General features: G+C 42.9%; 1 protein-coding gene across 17 annotated transcripts in view; it reads right to left on the bottom strand.

Moving 5' to 3' along the window:
- KALRN (kalirin RhoGEF kinase) overlaps positions 1-17,524 on the bottom strand; it is a 656,868-nt gene that overhangs the window by 268,324 nt on the left and 371,020 nt on the right. For all 17 annotated transcript variants that reach the window (XM_059391106.1, XM_059391108.1, XM_059391110.1 and 14 more), the window contains 2 exons: positions 13,982-14,148; positions 6,689-6,808 (listed from right to left, as the gene is read on the bottom strand). In XM_059391106.1, coding sequence (XP_059247089.1) covers positions 6,689-6,808; positions 13,982-14,148 — 287 coding nt within the window. The remainder of the gene's footprint in view (positions 1-6,688; positions 6,809-13,981; positions 14,149-17,524) is intronic.

Genomic DNA, 17,524 nt, shown 5'->3' with positions numbered 1-17,524 from the left:
TGCTCAGGACCCCAACTCCTGCCCCCACTCTCCTTCTCGCGTCACTGGCTCTAAAGATGTCTCCGTTTCTGTGGTAGAGAAACAGCAGTTGTGTATACATCTGCTCCTGATTGGTTCAGACACTAGTCAAATTTTCTTTTCAAATCTAATCATAAAATTGTTCACTGTAGTTAAGAGTTTTCAAGGAGATTACTGCTATAGCTCCACTTTACGTCAAATGTAAGAAAAAACAACTCCACATAATACAAAGTTTAGCCAATGATGCAATCATTTTAAACATTAGCTGAAAAGGATTCCAGTAGGACTGGGCAGGTTAATAAAGCCTAAGGCAGCATCTCACCATTCCTTAGCACCCCACAAAGGGAACAGAACAGCATAGTACATAATTCAGCTCAATGTGTAATCCCTACATTATTACATTACTTATGTTTGCCTTTAGGATAATATATAGGGATATATACAGCGGAAGGTTTATTTTCTTATTCAAGCCAAATGTGGTTTGCATTCTCAGAGTTCCCATTAACTGCAGGGCGGAGGGGGAGACCAGGCTGGAGGACTGGATGGCAGAGATAGAGAGCTAAAAGGGATTAAAATTTACTAAAATAAAGTATGGATGTGGTTGAAACATAGGACTTCAAAGACCTAATATTATCCCGACCTCAACTGCGAGGATCACTTTAACTCAATGGTACAGGGCTGACTTGGCCTCTGCATGCTTAGGAAAGTATAGCTCAGCTCCTGGTGAAAAGGGACAGCTAGTGGCCCAGTAATTTACTCTAGAATTACTTCTGCCCTTCTTCTCTGGCAGCAGTGCTGGGATGGTTCACAAGAGCTGATCCATTTGGCACTCCCTGTGTGAGTGCAACTTCCCTCCCTATCACCCCTACACCATGCAGCCCCCTTCACCCCCATCCTAGACTGCAGTCTGCGCAGTCCTGTTTATAACTCCCCCCCTCCCTCTATCACCTATCTCCTGGCTTCCCTTCCCCGTCTCTGGAATCTGTACTCAGTGTTCGTTATGTTAGCATGACTGCCTCTAGCAACCTAGACTCCTTTACTCTCTTGTTTCTCCACTAAGTCAGCCTCTCGATAGTGATGATCAGATCAGAATTTGAGTTCCTAAATGTTGAACATGGTTAGAAAAAGTAAACTTTAAAATAAAAAAAAAAAGTAAACTAAGGGTCAGAATGATCTTCCACAAATTCCAGATTTCTTTGTCTGTTTTACTTATTGGCACCATTTTCTTCTCCTGTCTCCTAAATAGAGGGGTACCCCAAGGTGCATTCTTGGTTTTTGTTCCCTTCTGTGGAACTCTTATCTATACCCATGGCTGCTATTACTTCCTTTTTGTAGATGTCGCCCAGTATTCAACTCTCACACTACATGGGACCCTCATCTTTAACTGTCTTTGGGGGTGAGGGTGAGCTGCCCGCCATATTTCTCACTCCAAGCCAGCAGCACTGATTCAATTGCTTTAGCTGCCTGCCCCACCTTAGCTACTTACAAAGATGTATTCTTAGTAAAAGAAGTGACAGGTCTTCCTGGAGAGAGGAGGAAGGCTCCTCAGTGAATGCAAATGGCTTGACCATTCTATTAGAGCATCCTGCTTCCTCCCAGACATCTTTTCAAATTCCACATTAAAATGAAATCCCTCCCTCTGGAAGTATCTTTCCATGGCAGTCTACCATTGGTGTTGATGGTGCCCTCCTTGTTGTCACCTGGGCTTACAATCTGGACATCATTCTGGACTGCTGTTCCTCACCTCAAGTCCCAGTCCAACCCACTGCATGCCTGGACTTCCATGGTGGTCCCAGAGCTAGTCTCCTTGCCTTCCACTTCGAATCCATCAAACCCATCCCTCACATTTCCAACACATCAGTTGGTTCTCTGTAATAGGAAGTGCTTGGGTGAAGTGACCCCTAATGTTCTTCTGGCTCCAAAACTCTAATTTTGTGCTTAAACATCATTCCCTTCTCTCAATTCAAAAGCCTTTAGTCATTCTACCACTGCTATAAAATTAAGTCCAAACTCTGAAGGATGTTCTTAAAATCTCCTCCCAATGTAGTCTTGAACGACTTCCATAACATTATCATCTACTACTTCCTTAAAAAAACCCTCTGCAAACACAACCTGGCTTATTTTTTTTTAATTTTTACTTAGAGGAGTACTTTAATATCTATTGTCTAATTAGATTCACATTGACCCTGAGAATTGTTAGAGCAGGTCTTTTTGTTTTGTTTTGTTTTTATTGACATATACTGTATTATTTGTTTCAGGGGTACAGGTCTGTGATTCATCAATCTTACACAATTCACAGCGCTCACCATAATGAGCTTATTTTTGTTACCTTCATTCTTCCTGTCTTTTAGTGAACACCCCTTCCTCTCTCCCCATCTATGTTCCAGTTGTCCTTTGAGACTCAGCTCAAGTCTGGTCTCCTTTAAGAGAAGATTAAAGAGTACACCTATCATGATGAACACTGAGTAATGCACAGAATTGCCGCCTCACTATATCACACACCTGTGACTAATATGGCACTGTATGTTAACTACAGTGGAATTAACAATTTTTTAAATGTTATATAAAAAAAATCCTTTTGGACAGCTGGAGACTCACTAAAAACTACTCTTTCCTGAACTCCTGTATCATTCATTTAATATATTTGGCTGATTCTCAAGGCAAACATGACTTTAAACATCACTTTAATAACTGTCATTTATCCAAGGGTACCTGGCCCTAGGCTTATGCGTATTTTTTTCGAGTTCTCGCAACACCATGACAAGGTGGATGTTATTATTCCCACTTCATAAATTACAAATCTGAGGCTGAGGCTGGCTGAGTGACCTGCCCCCTAACATACAACCAGGGGGGTGATGACACTAGGGATAGGATTCAGTTTTGACTATTCTTGTGTTCATTCCCACCATATCACACCACATTATTTAATCTCCAGAGTTAGAATGGTATCCGCAGAGCTTCCCGCAGAGGAAGGGTTCACCAAATGAACATTAGTGATTATGATAATTAACTGGCTTCTCCTCAGTATATGAAACCAGCATATAATTGTCATCAAAACCCCATGATTATGTCTTTTTCTCTGGGAGTGAAGGACTAACTCTAATTGTCCTATAATTTAGACTATGTAATAAATCCTCTTCCTTATTCTGAAACTCATTATCATCTGATAGTCCTTGGAACTCCATCCCCTTTAATTTCCAAATGACAAACTTTTATGCATATGACATAGTCTTTGCTTTGATAAGCCTGAGTCATTATTATGCATTTATTTCTACTATTATCTAATCCTATTGAGTGTTATATCTTTAAGACATGGATTACCAAGGAAGTTAATACATGATGTTAATGTAGGAGTACATGGAAGAAAATTAAACCAAATCAATTGAATTTATTATCTAGTTTTAACTACTTATTCTGCCATAATGCTTATATTTAAAATACACAAGAGGATTTCAAATAAAGTTGATTTCAAAACTGAGCTTGTCTCTTTGATAGTCACAGTTCCTGAAGACACATCAGCCAAACCATTTTGCATGCTAACAAAAAATTAACAGGTTTGTTGATAAAGCTATGCTTCTGGGTGCTATGTGCTGTTCTCTGTTCTGAATGGTTCTATCTTCCTAAAACTCAGAGTACTTGAGGTAAAAATTCTGACCTTCTTTGGGGAGACTAAAGCCTTTAAATGGGTTGCCTGGGTGGTTCAGTCAATTAAGCAGCTACCTTCAGCTCAGGTCATGATTCCAGCATCCTGGGATCAAGCACTGGGCTCCCTGCTCAGTGGAGAGCCTGCTTCTCCCTCTCCCTCTGCCTGCTGCTCTCCCTACTTGTGCTCTTTATCTCTCTGTCAAAAAAAATAAATAAAATCTTAAAAAAAAAATGCAACCTTTAAACCAAAAAGTCCACCCAAGCTAGGGTGAGCAGACATGCTACTCTGCCCACGATAGTTCTACTATGTGCCTATTTTTCTAGCTGAGTTGTTAATAATATCCTTCTTCCCTCTTTGAAGTATCTCAGTTTTAACAATAAATTATCTAGTCATCCTTCCCATAGCTAGTTTTCCCTTATGGAACCGAGGATTTTTTCTTAGGGTCCAAGAAATTAAATTATGTCCTCTATTGGCAATCACTAGGAAGGCCTCCAGTAAGTAATGACCACCAAAATGGGCCACATCAAACTAGACTAGTTAGATCCCTTTCAAATTGTATAAATCTTCCCTGGTATAACTTTCCCTTGATGCAGAACCTGGTTTAAAACAACACTTTTAGAGAGAAGCACAAGGCCACCTGGAGAAGAAGCATATTTGAAGTTCATTCTTTTCACTATGCTGTAGACCTGCCTACCCTCCATTCCCTTGATCTTCTGGAAATCCTATCTGCTCTGCCATCTCCTCTTCAGACCATAGACAAATACTCAACAGGGGCCTCATGGGATCTCAATATCAATTCCAAGAATATTTGATCAAGTTGCACCAATGTGATTAGGGACATACATGCTTAGTAAGCTTCTATTCCATATGGGTAAAACAGCACCATTACAAATTAATACATCCTGCTTATGCAAGCGGTAGAATTTGGTCATCGCACTAAGACTGCTAATGCATACACCCACTATTTTCCACTCACTCATTGAAATGCTCTAGTACATCATGATACTTGGTTTTATTGACCCAACATTTGCTTATGGGACAGGAAAGTTAATTACCTTCACATTTGAGATAAACAAGGGGGTGTGGCCAACAGTGGTCTTCTCTCTGCCTCACACCCTCACAGCTTCATGCCACGCGCCCAGTCTATCTGCCCAAACTCTGTTCATGCTGCCTCTCAATGGGGCTTTGACCACTGTGTGCCTGATTCTCAACTGAGACCCCAATCCAGATTTTTCCTTGGTGGTGAATAGATCTTAATGCTTTTTTTTTTTTTTTAAAGATTTTATTTATTTATTTGACAGAGAGAAATTACAAGTACACTGAGAGGCAGGCAGAGAGAGAGAGAGAGAAGGAAGCAGGCTCCCCGCCGAGCAGAGAGCCCGATGCGGGACTCGATCCCAGGACCCTGAGATCATGACCTGAGCCGAAGGCAGCGGCCCAACCCACTGAGCCACCCAGGCGCCCCAGATCTAAATGCTTTTATATTTGTGTATGCCAGTAAACTGAGACAGAGGCAGCTGATGATAATAAAGCCTCTCTCCTCTGCTGAGTTCCTTCTTAGAAAATGATTTGCCAGGGCACCTGGGTGGCTCAGTGGGTTAAGGCCTCTGCCTTCAGCTTGGGTCATGATCCCAAGGTCCTGGGATCGAGCCCCACATCGGGCTCTCTGCTCCGCAGGGAGCCTGCTTCCTCCCCCACTCTCTCTCTGCCTGCCTCTCTACCTACTTGTGATTTCTCTCTCTCTGTCAAATAAATAAAATCTTAAAAAAAAAATGGCATATTAAAAAAAAAAAAGAAAATGATTTGCCCCCCCAAAGAAGAAAATGATTTGCCCACACTATGTGTGCAATATATAGTCTATTTTAAAATCTCAAATCCCAGGCAGTAAACCACTATTAGTAACGCTTCCTAGAAGATAGCAGGCATCTTATAGAAACATGCCATTTATGCTAATGCTATGTTTATACATACAAGATGGTTCCTAGTAATCAATCTATAATAGTTTAAAAATGTCTAGTAATCAGTTGATTACTGTATTAAAGACATAGGCGCGAAGAGTTAAAATTTTATCATTGTTATGAAAAATTGTCCTTAACAATCATTCTTTTAGTAGAAGATAATACTTCATATTTCCTACACATTCAAAAGTGGGTTGAGTTTTAAACAGAACTACAAGTAATGAATGACTTTGAAGGTTTCTCTCTGTTCCCATTGGTACTGAACTTACTTTATTTTTAATATGGTTCCCATGTCCCATTTCCTGCTCCTTTCCCCATACCCCTCTAAAGCAATCAGCTCAAGTCTCTTTGGGAAGATACGTGTTCTAGTAGAAAGGATAATTAAAGGTATTATTTAAAGTAATATGACAAAATTTAGATTATGGGAAGAGGTTATTTTATTTTAAAATAGCCTTTAGAACAAGTGTCAGTTGGTGAACTTCTGGTTTCAGTTTATTCCTGAAATGTGGCTTCAATCAGTGGTAGTGAACAACTATTTTCAAGGAAGTGAGCTATCTAGTGCAACCTACTCCAAAGCTCATTGTTCTCATTAAAAGGCAGAAACTGACAATGAAATCTATATATTGCATATAAATCAAATGTTTTAAAATGGAATGCTAATGTATTAATGGCTTTTGTAGTTGTTTACCCTCAATTTTAAGGGCTCCTGAACTAGAAGTGACTTCTAACCTTCTGGCTTCACATGTCTCACATGGTGCATAGTCTACAATGTCCAAGTACTCAGCATACCAGGGGCCTTATGGGTAAATGTGCCAATAAGTAACCAAGACGCACTTCTGTGCTGTGAACATTCATCTTTCAATAGGAGGCCCGCTTGGGGTTGGTGAACTCCTGCCTTTGCTTCCCCATCAGTTCCTGGGTAACAGGGAGGCTACCTGAACCACTTAACTAGAAAGAGTAAGGGCTTCACTACCTAAAGGAATGTCCACAGCATGAGGAATCCACCCGCCCAGGGTACAGAGCAGAAAGGGGAAGGGAGGCCAGAGGAGTCAGATTTGGGTGTTACCTCGATTGCTAGTTGGAACTGCTCGTGTTCCCGCTGCAGCTGCTCTGCTTCGGACAAAGAGCTGGCATTGACCAGGCTGGCATTGAGCATTGACTCGCCATTGCGGATCCATCCCAGGACCTGGGGAGTTAGGACAAGAACACAGATGAATGGCTTTTGCAACCTCCCCAGAGCTGTGGCTTTCTCTGATGGGTCCTTAAGTCAGACCTTGCTATCTTCTGACTGCACCTGGAGAGAGGACAGGAAGGCTCTGGATAATTAAAATGTTCATCTTTGCCCTCTAACCTGGCATTTTGTGCCATAAGGCACTTACTATAAGTATCAACCTCATTCTTAGCTACATATATTCCTTTCCACCCTTATTAACTCTCTGTTCCAATTTCCTTACCCATTTAATTTAAACATTATCTGATTGTATTGTATATACATTTCTGAAGTTCTTGCTAGAATGTAGAGTGGTTTAAGTAAATAAATTCCATATATTGGCATTCTTTTCTCTCTTTAACCCACTGAGCCACCCAGGCGCCTTCTTTTCTCTCTTTAAAAACCCAGTTCAGATGCCAACCACTTGAAATCTTCCAAACCCAGTTACTCCCGTTACAAACAGCTCTCCCTCACCCAGTACCCCCACACCATACCACCTTTGTGACTCACCACAGACCTCCTTCTTCAGTGGTTTTGACCTACATTTCAAGATCCCACCATACTTCTTCCCCCCAGATGTAAACTTCTGGAAGACTAGGGCAGTATGAATCATGCTTCGGTCTCACACAGTGCCTAGCACAGTGCCTTATAAATGATAAGTAAGCAGTAATGTTTTTGAAAAAGGGAACAATTATCTATGGATAACACCCAAATTACACCTGAATGGTGGGTCCAACCTTCTGTGCCTTACAAGATAGATACACTTGAGCTCTGACAGATAAACAACCCAAAGGGAGGAGGAAGGAGAAAGAAAACAAGGAAAACAGCATCAATAATCCATACACCGGATCATTAGAAAAAGGGGGAATAAGTCATAATTGATTTAAATTATCTAGAGGCAATGGCTAGGCTAAGTAAAATTTCTAGGTGACCTTAATTAGTACTGGGGGAAAGAAAGTTAAGCTGGGGAATATTAGAATAGAAGGAGAAACAGTGGAAACCGTCTAGACAGTCCTAGGTGAAATGGGCATGTGGCAACTCTCCAGCTAAGATCTCGAGTCAAGTGCAAATAATCACACTAGAAGAATCAGGCCTTGAAAATACACCTTGTGTCTGGTCACCAGAAAACTGCTAAATATTTTCTTTATTAGGGAGTCTAAGAGTTTGCTTGGAGAGGAGATAAAAATTCTTCTGAAATTTCAAGATCAGTAAATACCATCCATCTGTTATTTCAAGGAAAGGAGAAGATACCACAATCTGTTTCAGATTTTTGCAGATTTTTTTTTCCTCCTCTCAACTTCTTCATGCTAAACAATTAGAAAAATACTAAGCCTGGCCTCTCCTATTCCATAATCCTCACAAATATTTCTCAAATTTCCTCCTTAGGCAGAATATGACTGATGGCATATTGTACATGGGTAACGGTGGGGCGAGTCTGGCCAGTCTGGCAGATTGTGGATGAGATGCCAAATCTGTAAAGCAATTAGTGGCAGATCTAACGGCTCCGAGTGTAAGTGTGAAGTCTCTGATGCCAGTGGTGTGCTGGGGCTGGCTGGCTAGAGGTGCTAATGACTTCCAAAAGCTGCCTGTAAGTTTGGGTACACGCATACATGGACGGTATGCCCAAATGCTTCCGCTCTTTAGAAAATGGAGCTCACAATGTATACTTTGAACTATGCAAGTCCTTCTGCCATGATTCATTGCGTTTTGCTTGGTTCAAGATGCATTTGAGGGTGTCACAGAAACATTTACTTTGTGTGCATCACAAATCAACATTTGAGGGGCAATTTGACTCCCTCTAGGCTTCCTGAGTCTTGCTGGCATCTGTTCTTCTCTAGTTTCAGCCAACTGGAAACATCAGTTACAGCTATGGTGGTGGGGACCTCCATACACTAGCTTTCCATTTAGCTATCATAGGCTTCAGTCTCTATGTCTTTCTTTAAGTCATGCCATATTCTTGATATGCTTGTTCATTTTTATTTCCCAAATGCTGTTTAAAAAGGCATCCCAGGCATCTAAAGCAGGAGTTTTTATTCAGGAAGATAAAAATGCATGTTTCTATACCATGGCTTGGGTTCAGGGGTGGGACTAATCCCTATAACTGAGTCTGTCCCAGAAGCAGGATGGGCCTTTTTACTACCTGACAAAACCACCTAAGCCTCTGGGCCTCAGTTTTCTCATCTGCAAAGTTCAGATGATAGCACCTTCCCTTCTTCCAGCAGGGTAGATGCAGCATGTGGTAAGACAGAAAGGCTGGTGATGGTAAAGATGGTGATTTTTCATTTTGGAGCAAAGCTAGGTAATGCTATGATTCTTTATTTACTCCTCTCACAATGAGAAGGAAAAAAGGCTAGGGCTACTGACTTTTGTTCCAGGATCTGTAGCGCTTACTGCCGTATTCTGATGTGATGTGGAAACCCCAGCTGTTTTGTTAGCACCATTCTCTGTTGTCTGATCAGCTGACAACTCTTGTTGGTATAATTTTCTATTTCTGTCATCCTTTATTTTCCGGTTCATAAAACTGGTTATTTATGCTATGAGCATCCAAATGAGTGCAAGGGAGTAGAGGAAATATTGTAATAAAAATGGTAAAATGTTTTTACTAATCCTGTATGGTCTCAGAAACATCATGTGAAAGTGTTCTGCAAACCATAAAATGTAATGCATATTATGAACATTTTATGTTGATAGTTATCTTAGGCAACAATTTACCTATAGGTAAGATGACGTTTAAGGAACACTTTGAATCCTCACATTCCACACTTCTTCCAAAATTAAGACACACGCCCTACAACCACAGGCTACCAGAGAAAGTCATGTCTATAAAAATGAGGGACCCAAGGAGTATTGCTGATTGCTGGGACTCAGGGACTCAGGAGCCAGTTAAGAATTCAGCTCAGTCTGAACTGAATGCGTGAACTGACAATGGGGACCTACTGTTTCCTCAGGCCAAGGAAGCAGGGACCAACCCCAGTGAGAAGACTGGATGTGGATGTCCACAAATGATGATGCCATCTAAGCGAAGAGGGCTGTCCCCTGTAACCGGCAGGCTGGGAAGCTGCTTGTATATGGCTGTGTTTTCTCTAGGTCATGCTGACAATAAAGCTGAGGAGACCCTCAAGGCCTCTGACTGTAAGACCTGATGTTGCTGATGACTTACCACAAGGCACAGTCTTTTCTGAAACTCTGGCCACAGGAGAAATGGCCGGTCCCTCAGAGGGTATCTTGAAGCCTGGCATATTTCCAGCACTACTTAGCTCTAAAGATTCACAGTGTTTGAGAGTCTATGCGATCATCCTTCCTGGTTTTATAGACTGTGACCATGGATCTTCTTAATTTTCTCCGTTTTGAAACAAATGCTCATTCCTTTGATCATCTCTCCCTTGGATCGACCCCGATTCCTTTCTGCCTTTATGAACAGCGCAGAGAACTTAACAGAGCAGTATTCTTGACAGGATAATACTCTCTCCTTTGTTTTCACTGTTCATTTTAATCGTGAGCAAATTTCGGCTTTACTTGGCCCACAAGGGTAATTTAAGTCAGTGTCTTTAGTAGACAAATAAGTATGATTTCTTTTCCTATATCTTAGAGCCCCACTTATTTTCTGCTAAAGATCCTGTTCTGCAGGAATACATATGGAAATCCACTTAGTTTCATGCATCTTCTTGGATTATCTAATAAATGTGAGGTCATCTTTGCCAGAGTAGTAATTTTCCAGAAAAACAGTCAGAGCATTCTGTGGGGTTGGGGAGTGATCTGAACTATTTTTCTAGAAGAAAGGGAGCATCTGAGTGGTCTAGGGTCCCAGACCATGGGCTGTAATCAGGGGAATGAATTCCCTTAAAGAGTCAGCATTTCTCCAGAGGTGTCTGGGCCATCTATTTAAGATAGAGAGCCCCATGTAACCCCAAAAGAACATTAAATAATTAAATAATTTCATTTGTTCTCAACCCTGACAATAATTTTCAGTCTGACATCTGTGGCATCATCTCCCCTCAAAGCCTCAGTTTAACATAATGGTGGTATAACTACACTACAGCCAAATTTTAACCTCTCATCTACGGGCTCTAATGCCCAACTGTGAAGCAGCACATTGTTCTCTCTCTTTCCATCCTCATTAATGGCGTTTCAATTAAGATGTCCTTTTTCTTTCTTTCTTTCTTTCTTTTTTTTAGTATATTCAAAAGAGAAACTCTCAAGCTTGTGTCTAAATTTAGCTCTGCTGATCAATACTGACATCTAAATTAACTCCCTCTTTCCAAGTGTCAACAGCTTCCAAATCAATATTTCCTGCTCCACCAACTTCCATCAAAACACAAATGCCTTCTCTGAAACTGGATCAGACAACTCCCGAAAGAAAGAGCCCTACACTGACAAGGAAAACAAGTTCACCTAATGAGGCATGGTGGCTTAACAAAGCAGCAAAATCCATTGGCACCTCCCAAGGCCGCTGTCCTTCACAAATGCCTTCGCGGGTTTCCTGCAGACCGACTCAAGCAACCCAGTATGGGTTTGAATTACAATCCCACATGTGTCATCCTCACCATGGTGGGGAGAAGCAACTTTCTCCTGCAGAGAAATTTTCTGTCTTCCAACTCAAGAAACATTGAATAGGAATGTACTCAGAGATCCGTCAAGCCTGGAGTATTTGTACATAGACAACCTACTTCCCCATTTGACAAACTACCTATCATCACTCCAACTTCCCACCCTATACGGAATGTATACTCAGAGGATAAAAAATCATTTCCATTTTCATGCCAGTCAAGAAGAACATGATTAGGGAGTTGACTTTACTACTAAGGTTGGAACAAAATTAAATACAAAAATTAAAAATCAGGAACAAAAGTATCTATTTCATTTCACAGGCAAATAGGAATGATTTTCCTATTATTTGTTTTGTTCAGATGATCCCCTCCTGCCCCTTTCGGTAGGCAGGATCCTCCTCTCTGCCTCCTCTCTGCCTGTGTCTCTGCCTACTTGTGATCTCTGTCTGTCAAATAAATAAATAAATAATCTTTAAAAAAAAAAAAAGAGTATATGAGCAAGGAGGGCTCCCGTGACCTGTTGGAGCCTGCTGACCCATCAGGTAGGGGCCACCTTTTCTACCAGGCACAGGGCATGCTGTCTTCTGAGGTGGTGCTGTGAAGGCCAGGAATATCCCAGCCTATGCCCTGCTAGAGGGCTTCCTTCTATTTCTCCTAGAGCCCTCGGGCAGGAGTGGGGCCCAGGAGAGGCAAACTGTGTGACTGTTGATAAAGGAAGCACGGGCTCAAATTCCAGCCTACAAGTCAACAGGCCCTGGGAGCACCAATCCTGTGCTACCTGTTTCCCACCTGTAAAATAAACATACACCCCTTTTCCCCATGGGTCTCTTCTCTTAAAATGAGATTATAAGTGAGAAAGAACTTCTCATCTAAAAAGTAAGTACAACCATTATTACCAAGAGCCTCAGAATTTGTATACTCATCACTGCTCTGGGTTTGCTGGGATTTCCACCATGTCTCTCCAGAGATTCAGGTGTGATCCCAGTGTAATTATACAGAGAGCAGTCTAGATGGCAGCTCTGTGATCCAGCCTGCCTCTGTGCTCAGTGATCTCACCTGTGCTGAGGACAGACCTTTAGCACAGTGGGTGTGGGTTCTGGCTGAGCACTGATTGGGAGAAGTGGAGTAGAGAAGACAGTTTTGCCCATTATAATAAATAACAGTATAATAGCGAAGACCGAGGCATTAACAAGAAATACTCGGAATATAAGAGAATAGCAATGATTAAATAAAATATGGTGTTTTTATCCCCTGTTCCAAATTAATAGAGTTAAATAAGACAGTGTAATAGCCCAGTGCCTAAGAAAAAAGGCTTAATAGGAAAAAGTTTCTTGGCTTGGATTTTGGGGTGAGGCTCTGTCTTCAGGGAGCAGGGGTCTGGATTGCTTGAAAGAGTGTGGAGCAGAAGGAACTATCATGAAAGTGCTATGGAACCCCCCCCCCCCCCCCCCCCCCCGCCAGGAAGCCCTCCTAGACCAGTAGAGGGCGGTGACATGTTCTTTGCTCCCTGTGACCATTGTCTGGTGAACCTCTCTAAGCTTCAGTGGCCTCATCTGTAAATCGGGAATAAGACCTGCTTCAGAGAATGGTTGTGAGGATTGATGGAGAGATGGGTGTAAAAGGTTCCCAGCACTCAATAAATTAAACTATTATATATTTGTGTTTCTTCAATACCACTGTGTAAATTTAAAAAATCTCCATTCATTATGCTGATAATTAAAATTTAGTCTATTCATAATATAAATATGTATTTTTTTAAAAAAAGATTTTATTTATTTATTTGACAGAGAGAGTGATCACAAGTAGGCAGAGAGGCAGGCAGAGAGAGAGGAGGAAACAGGCTCCCTGCTGAGCAGAGAGTCCGATGTGGGGCTGGATCCCAGGACCTTGAGATCACGACCTGAGCCTAAGGCAGAGGCCTAATCCACTGAGCCACCCAGATGCCCCAATATGTAATATTTTTAAATGCGTCATTGGTTCCTGTGTTTTCCTAGAGGTTCCTAGAGACCTGGGTAAGTCCTTTGGTAAAATGGCTAGTACAACATCTCATAGAGATAACAAAATCTTCTCTTTCTTAAATTGACTTTAATAGGACAAGACAATCTTCTTATAAGCTGCCCTGCATATTGAAAAGAATGGGGGAAACTGCCCCCACTGACTCTCAACTACGTGTCAGGCCCTGCATGAGGCATTCAGGGGCCCCAAGTTAACCAACGGGGCTCTAAACCCTGACCATGTTTATTGACATGGATTTGACAAGGATTTGCGTTTCACACAAACTGCATGTCAGGCTGGAGGACAGAAAGGAAGCGAAGAGGTTCAGTGACTGAGGACGACTTTGGAAAGTTCTGAATGCTCTCATTAGATTGTTAGGAGAGAAAAAGGACGCATTTGTAGTTTGCACCTTGTACCATTAGATCTGGTTTTAGATGCAACAGATAGCAGCCTCACTTTCAGAATCCCAACCACCACTCCTTCACTTACCCATTTCCAAGTTCTGGTGACACCGGTGACTCTGCATACCTGCTCCCCACACCAGGAGCAGGCCTGGGGCCCGAGGGAAGCCCAGGTGGAGGGTGGACAGTGGAGGGGCCGGGCTCACCTGTTTGACCTCAGCCTGCAGGTGCCGCAGCTGGAGGCACTGTTCCAGTCGCTTATGGGTCTGCTCTGCGTTGAGCTCCAATTCATGTTGCTTCTCATGAAGGAACTCCAGTAGCTCTTGCACCTGGGCTGCCAAATCGATGTCTTTCTCACAGATTAACTCAATTCCTGATTAAAAAAAAAAAAAAAAGGAAACAAGGAGAAATGAGATAGTAGGACCAAGACCCTATTTCCTGCAAGATGCATAGGAAAGCAGGAATGCGGAAACAGCCAGGAGCAGTGCCCTCCTGCCTTTACACATCCCTCTGGGAAGCTGGACAATGTCAGAACGGACTTTTGTTCAGGGTGTCCAAACCATGTAACCTCTTTTGGATGATCTGATCCTTTGCCTGGGATCAGCTGGGGTTACGGAGAGAGGCTGTTCTCTGGGAGTCCACCCCAGAGAAGAAAGCCCTTGGCAGTCCCTGCTGGGGAATTTGCTAATACCTATAATATTCACAAGCAAGGCTCTGGACCATATTGGGAAATATGAAGCAAAACCGAAAATGACCTGTCTCAGGAGCTTCTGCCAAAGGCACACTCGCTTAGCTGGTCTGATGCAATTTATACTCAGATGGCAAGTCTGTTCTGATGAGAATCTCTGGGCAGGGGGATTTTAGTAGCCGACTACTCAGGCCCCCTAAAAAAAAGCAACTCTTAGAAATACATGCTAGCTCTCATACATTTCTTCAACACAGGCAAACACTGCTTATAAACACACCCCAGCAATACTGCAGGGGTACTGAGTGCTTCTCCATTTACAAAAAACATGTTAAAGGTGCACCCACACAAGGAGAGTTTGCTCACTGTTCTTCTGCTTTTTCAAAACAATGAATAAACCCAGTCAGCTGCTGGCAGGAGCTCCCAATGTTTATGGATACGTCACTCAGCATTAATTAAGTGCCAACTGTCTGACCTGTGATGGGACCTCGAGTCAATATCCGCCAGGTGGAAGCCATGGCTCCATTCTTTGTCCATCTCCCTCTCTACCTGCCTTTTTCTTTTTTTAAAGACTGATTTATTTATTTGAGAGAGAGAGAAAGAGAGAGAGTGAGTGAGCATGCAGGGGGAGGGGAGAGGGAGAGAGAATCTCAAGCAGATTCCATATTGAGCACAAAGCCCAACAAGGGGCTCAACCTCACGACCCTGAGATCACGACCTGAGCCGAAACCAAGAATCAGACGCTCAACCGACTGAGCCACCTAGGCGCCCCTTCCTTACTTGTCCTAGATGCATCTCCCAACACACAGGTGTGGACACACACACACTTTCTCTCCAGCGAGCTGAAGCTTTTATCTATCCATTGTCACCAGCAGGATTAGAGCAGCCTTTCTCAAACAGATCTATGTTTTGGAGTGAGGGGACTGCCTTGGTTATCACAGGCCTTCTTGTCTGCTAGTGGCTTGAATTTGACTCTTACCTTAGCTCCTGTAGGCTATGTGAGGAGTGTGCTAGCTTTGGAGCCAGCCCTGAGTCAGAATCCTGGACATGGGCAAGTTATCTAAGCCATCAGAAGCTTTGCTTTCCTCCTGAAATAAACAATTTTACATACCTGCCTACCTCATGAACTCCCTGCTCAGGAGCTCACTGGGAGGATTAAATGAGATAATGCACATGGAGCCTCCATCACATAACATTGTACACACAGGCCCATGGCTGTCCTGATTCTTGACTCTTCAGCTCTCAACTCTCTGCCTTCTTGCATTCATGCCCTCTTGGTTGCTATCTGCCTCCAACTTGATGAAAATGGTAATTTGCTGTATTGTTTCTTGTTCTGACTGATTCAACCTTGCCCAGACCCATAGCTTTGCAAAAATCCTAAGGTCTGGATTGCTTGTCTCCTTCTGATCCCTGACTCCACCTGGCTCTGCAGCTTCTCAGTTCAGTCCGGATCCTTTCCCTGGCTCCCCATCCTGTCATCTATGACCCAGTGCAGCTGTGCTCCTGATGCTGACAAACAGGGACCCAACCATCAACGGGGATGGGACTAAAATTCCCGAAGGGTAATTTATTTCCATGGGGATCACACCCCAAGGAGCCTGCCAATCTCAGGGTATAGTCACCTAAAAATAAGTACCCTCTGAGAGACTTCCCCAACACTCTGACTTACATCATCAGAAACTCATCACCACCACCAACACACCTGCCGGATACAGTTGGGGGAGTATAAGGAGGGTGTACGCATGCAAGGGAAATTCATTTCTAGAGGCAAAAATAGTGTTTTATGTAAGGACAATATGGAAGAGTGGAAAAAACTTCTGGTGTTACATGGTAATAATTTCAGTATCTTTTCGTGTTTATTTTTTTCTACCAGTTTCATAATTCCAAATCCCAGCTCCTGAAATATCTGTGGGAGACAGAGGAGAACAGCTTGTTCTTTTGGCAGTCAGCTCCCTCCAGTTCCTATTTTCAATTACCAAGGGGACAAGGTAGAGCATCTCCTTGACTGAAATTAAAAAATAAGAAGAAATACAAAAATTTCTATCTCTGCAGTGCCCAGCACAGTGAGAAGACCGTTGACTCCCATAGTTCCTTTCTGGAAATGTAATTCAAGCTCCTTCTGAGGGAGCAGAAGATCTTCCCCACTTTCAGCCACAATGCAGGTTTTCTCCAGCTCCTTTTCATTCCGCAGGCATCTCTGGTGTTTAGTATGCTGAGCTTGGGCAAAGTGTCTTTTTCTGGGAAGCCCACGGCTCACCTCTGCCACCTCGCATGTAAATGGGCTCTCTAAGCCAGTAAGCTTGTCAAAGGGGCCAGCATTTGCAGAGGACACCACCCCCAGCAGACTCTCAGCCTGCCCCGAGACTCCAGGCCTTCGCATGCATCTACCTCCCTTGGTACTGTCTTATGGGGGATGAACACAGGAAATAAAATGGGGGAAGACAACGCCTACTGCACTTCTGCTCTCAACTGCACGTCGTGCTGTGGAGGGAGGGAATGGGAGGAACCCAAAATGGCAGATGGAAATTCACTCCTCCCTCCCACTGCCCACACATATAGATGCAAGTCCCAGACAAATCGCATTAACTAGTAAATACCCATCAATCCACAGCAAATAGTTTGCTTGTATTCACATTTCTCAGTCTATTCCCAGTCCTGTTTTTCTAGGGGCTCTCAGAAATCCAGCAAGATGTGTGTGCTCTTTCCATTAAAGAGGGAGATAGTGTGTCGGTGTCTTTAGGGCAAGTTGTACTGATGTATTCCACAATGTTCTGTATGCTTCATTCCCTCAGAACATTCCTGTTCAGGGTGGTTCCTTATTAACTTGTCCCTATTCTCTCAGGAATGCAGGCTCCCTTGGTGCCAAGGCCATACAATTTCTGTATCTCTGTATCTTCGGCACCAACACAATGCTTGGCTCATAACACCCAACAGGGAAGGTCTTCTGGTGAACACCTGGCCTCTGCAGGGAAGGGCTCAGGTCACATGCTGTGGTGGAAAGCACCTGCGAGCTCTGGGAAAAGACAGGTTTGAATTGATGTTCTGCCCCATTAACAGTGAATCT

This window comes from Mustela nigripes, chromosome 2, assembly GCF_022355385.1.
Source record: "Mustela nigripes isolate SB6536 chromosome 2, MUSNIG.SB6536, whole genome shotgun sequence".
NCBI lineage: Eukaryota > Metazoa > Chordata > Mammalia > Carnivora > Mustelidae > Mustela > Mustela nigripes.
The sequence above is the reverse complement of the archived record's forward strand: the minus strand, read 5'-3'. Positions and strand labels throughout refer to the sequence as shown.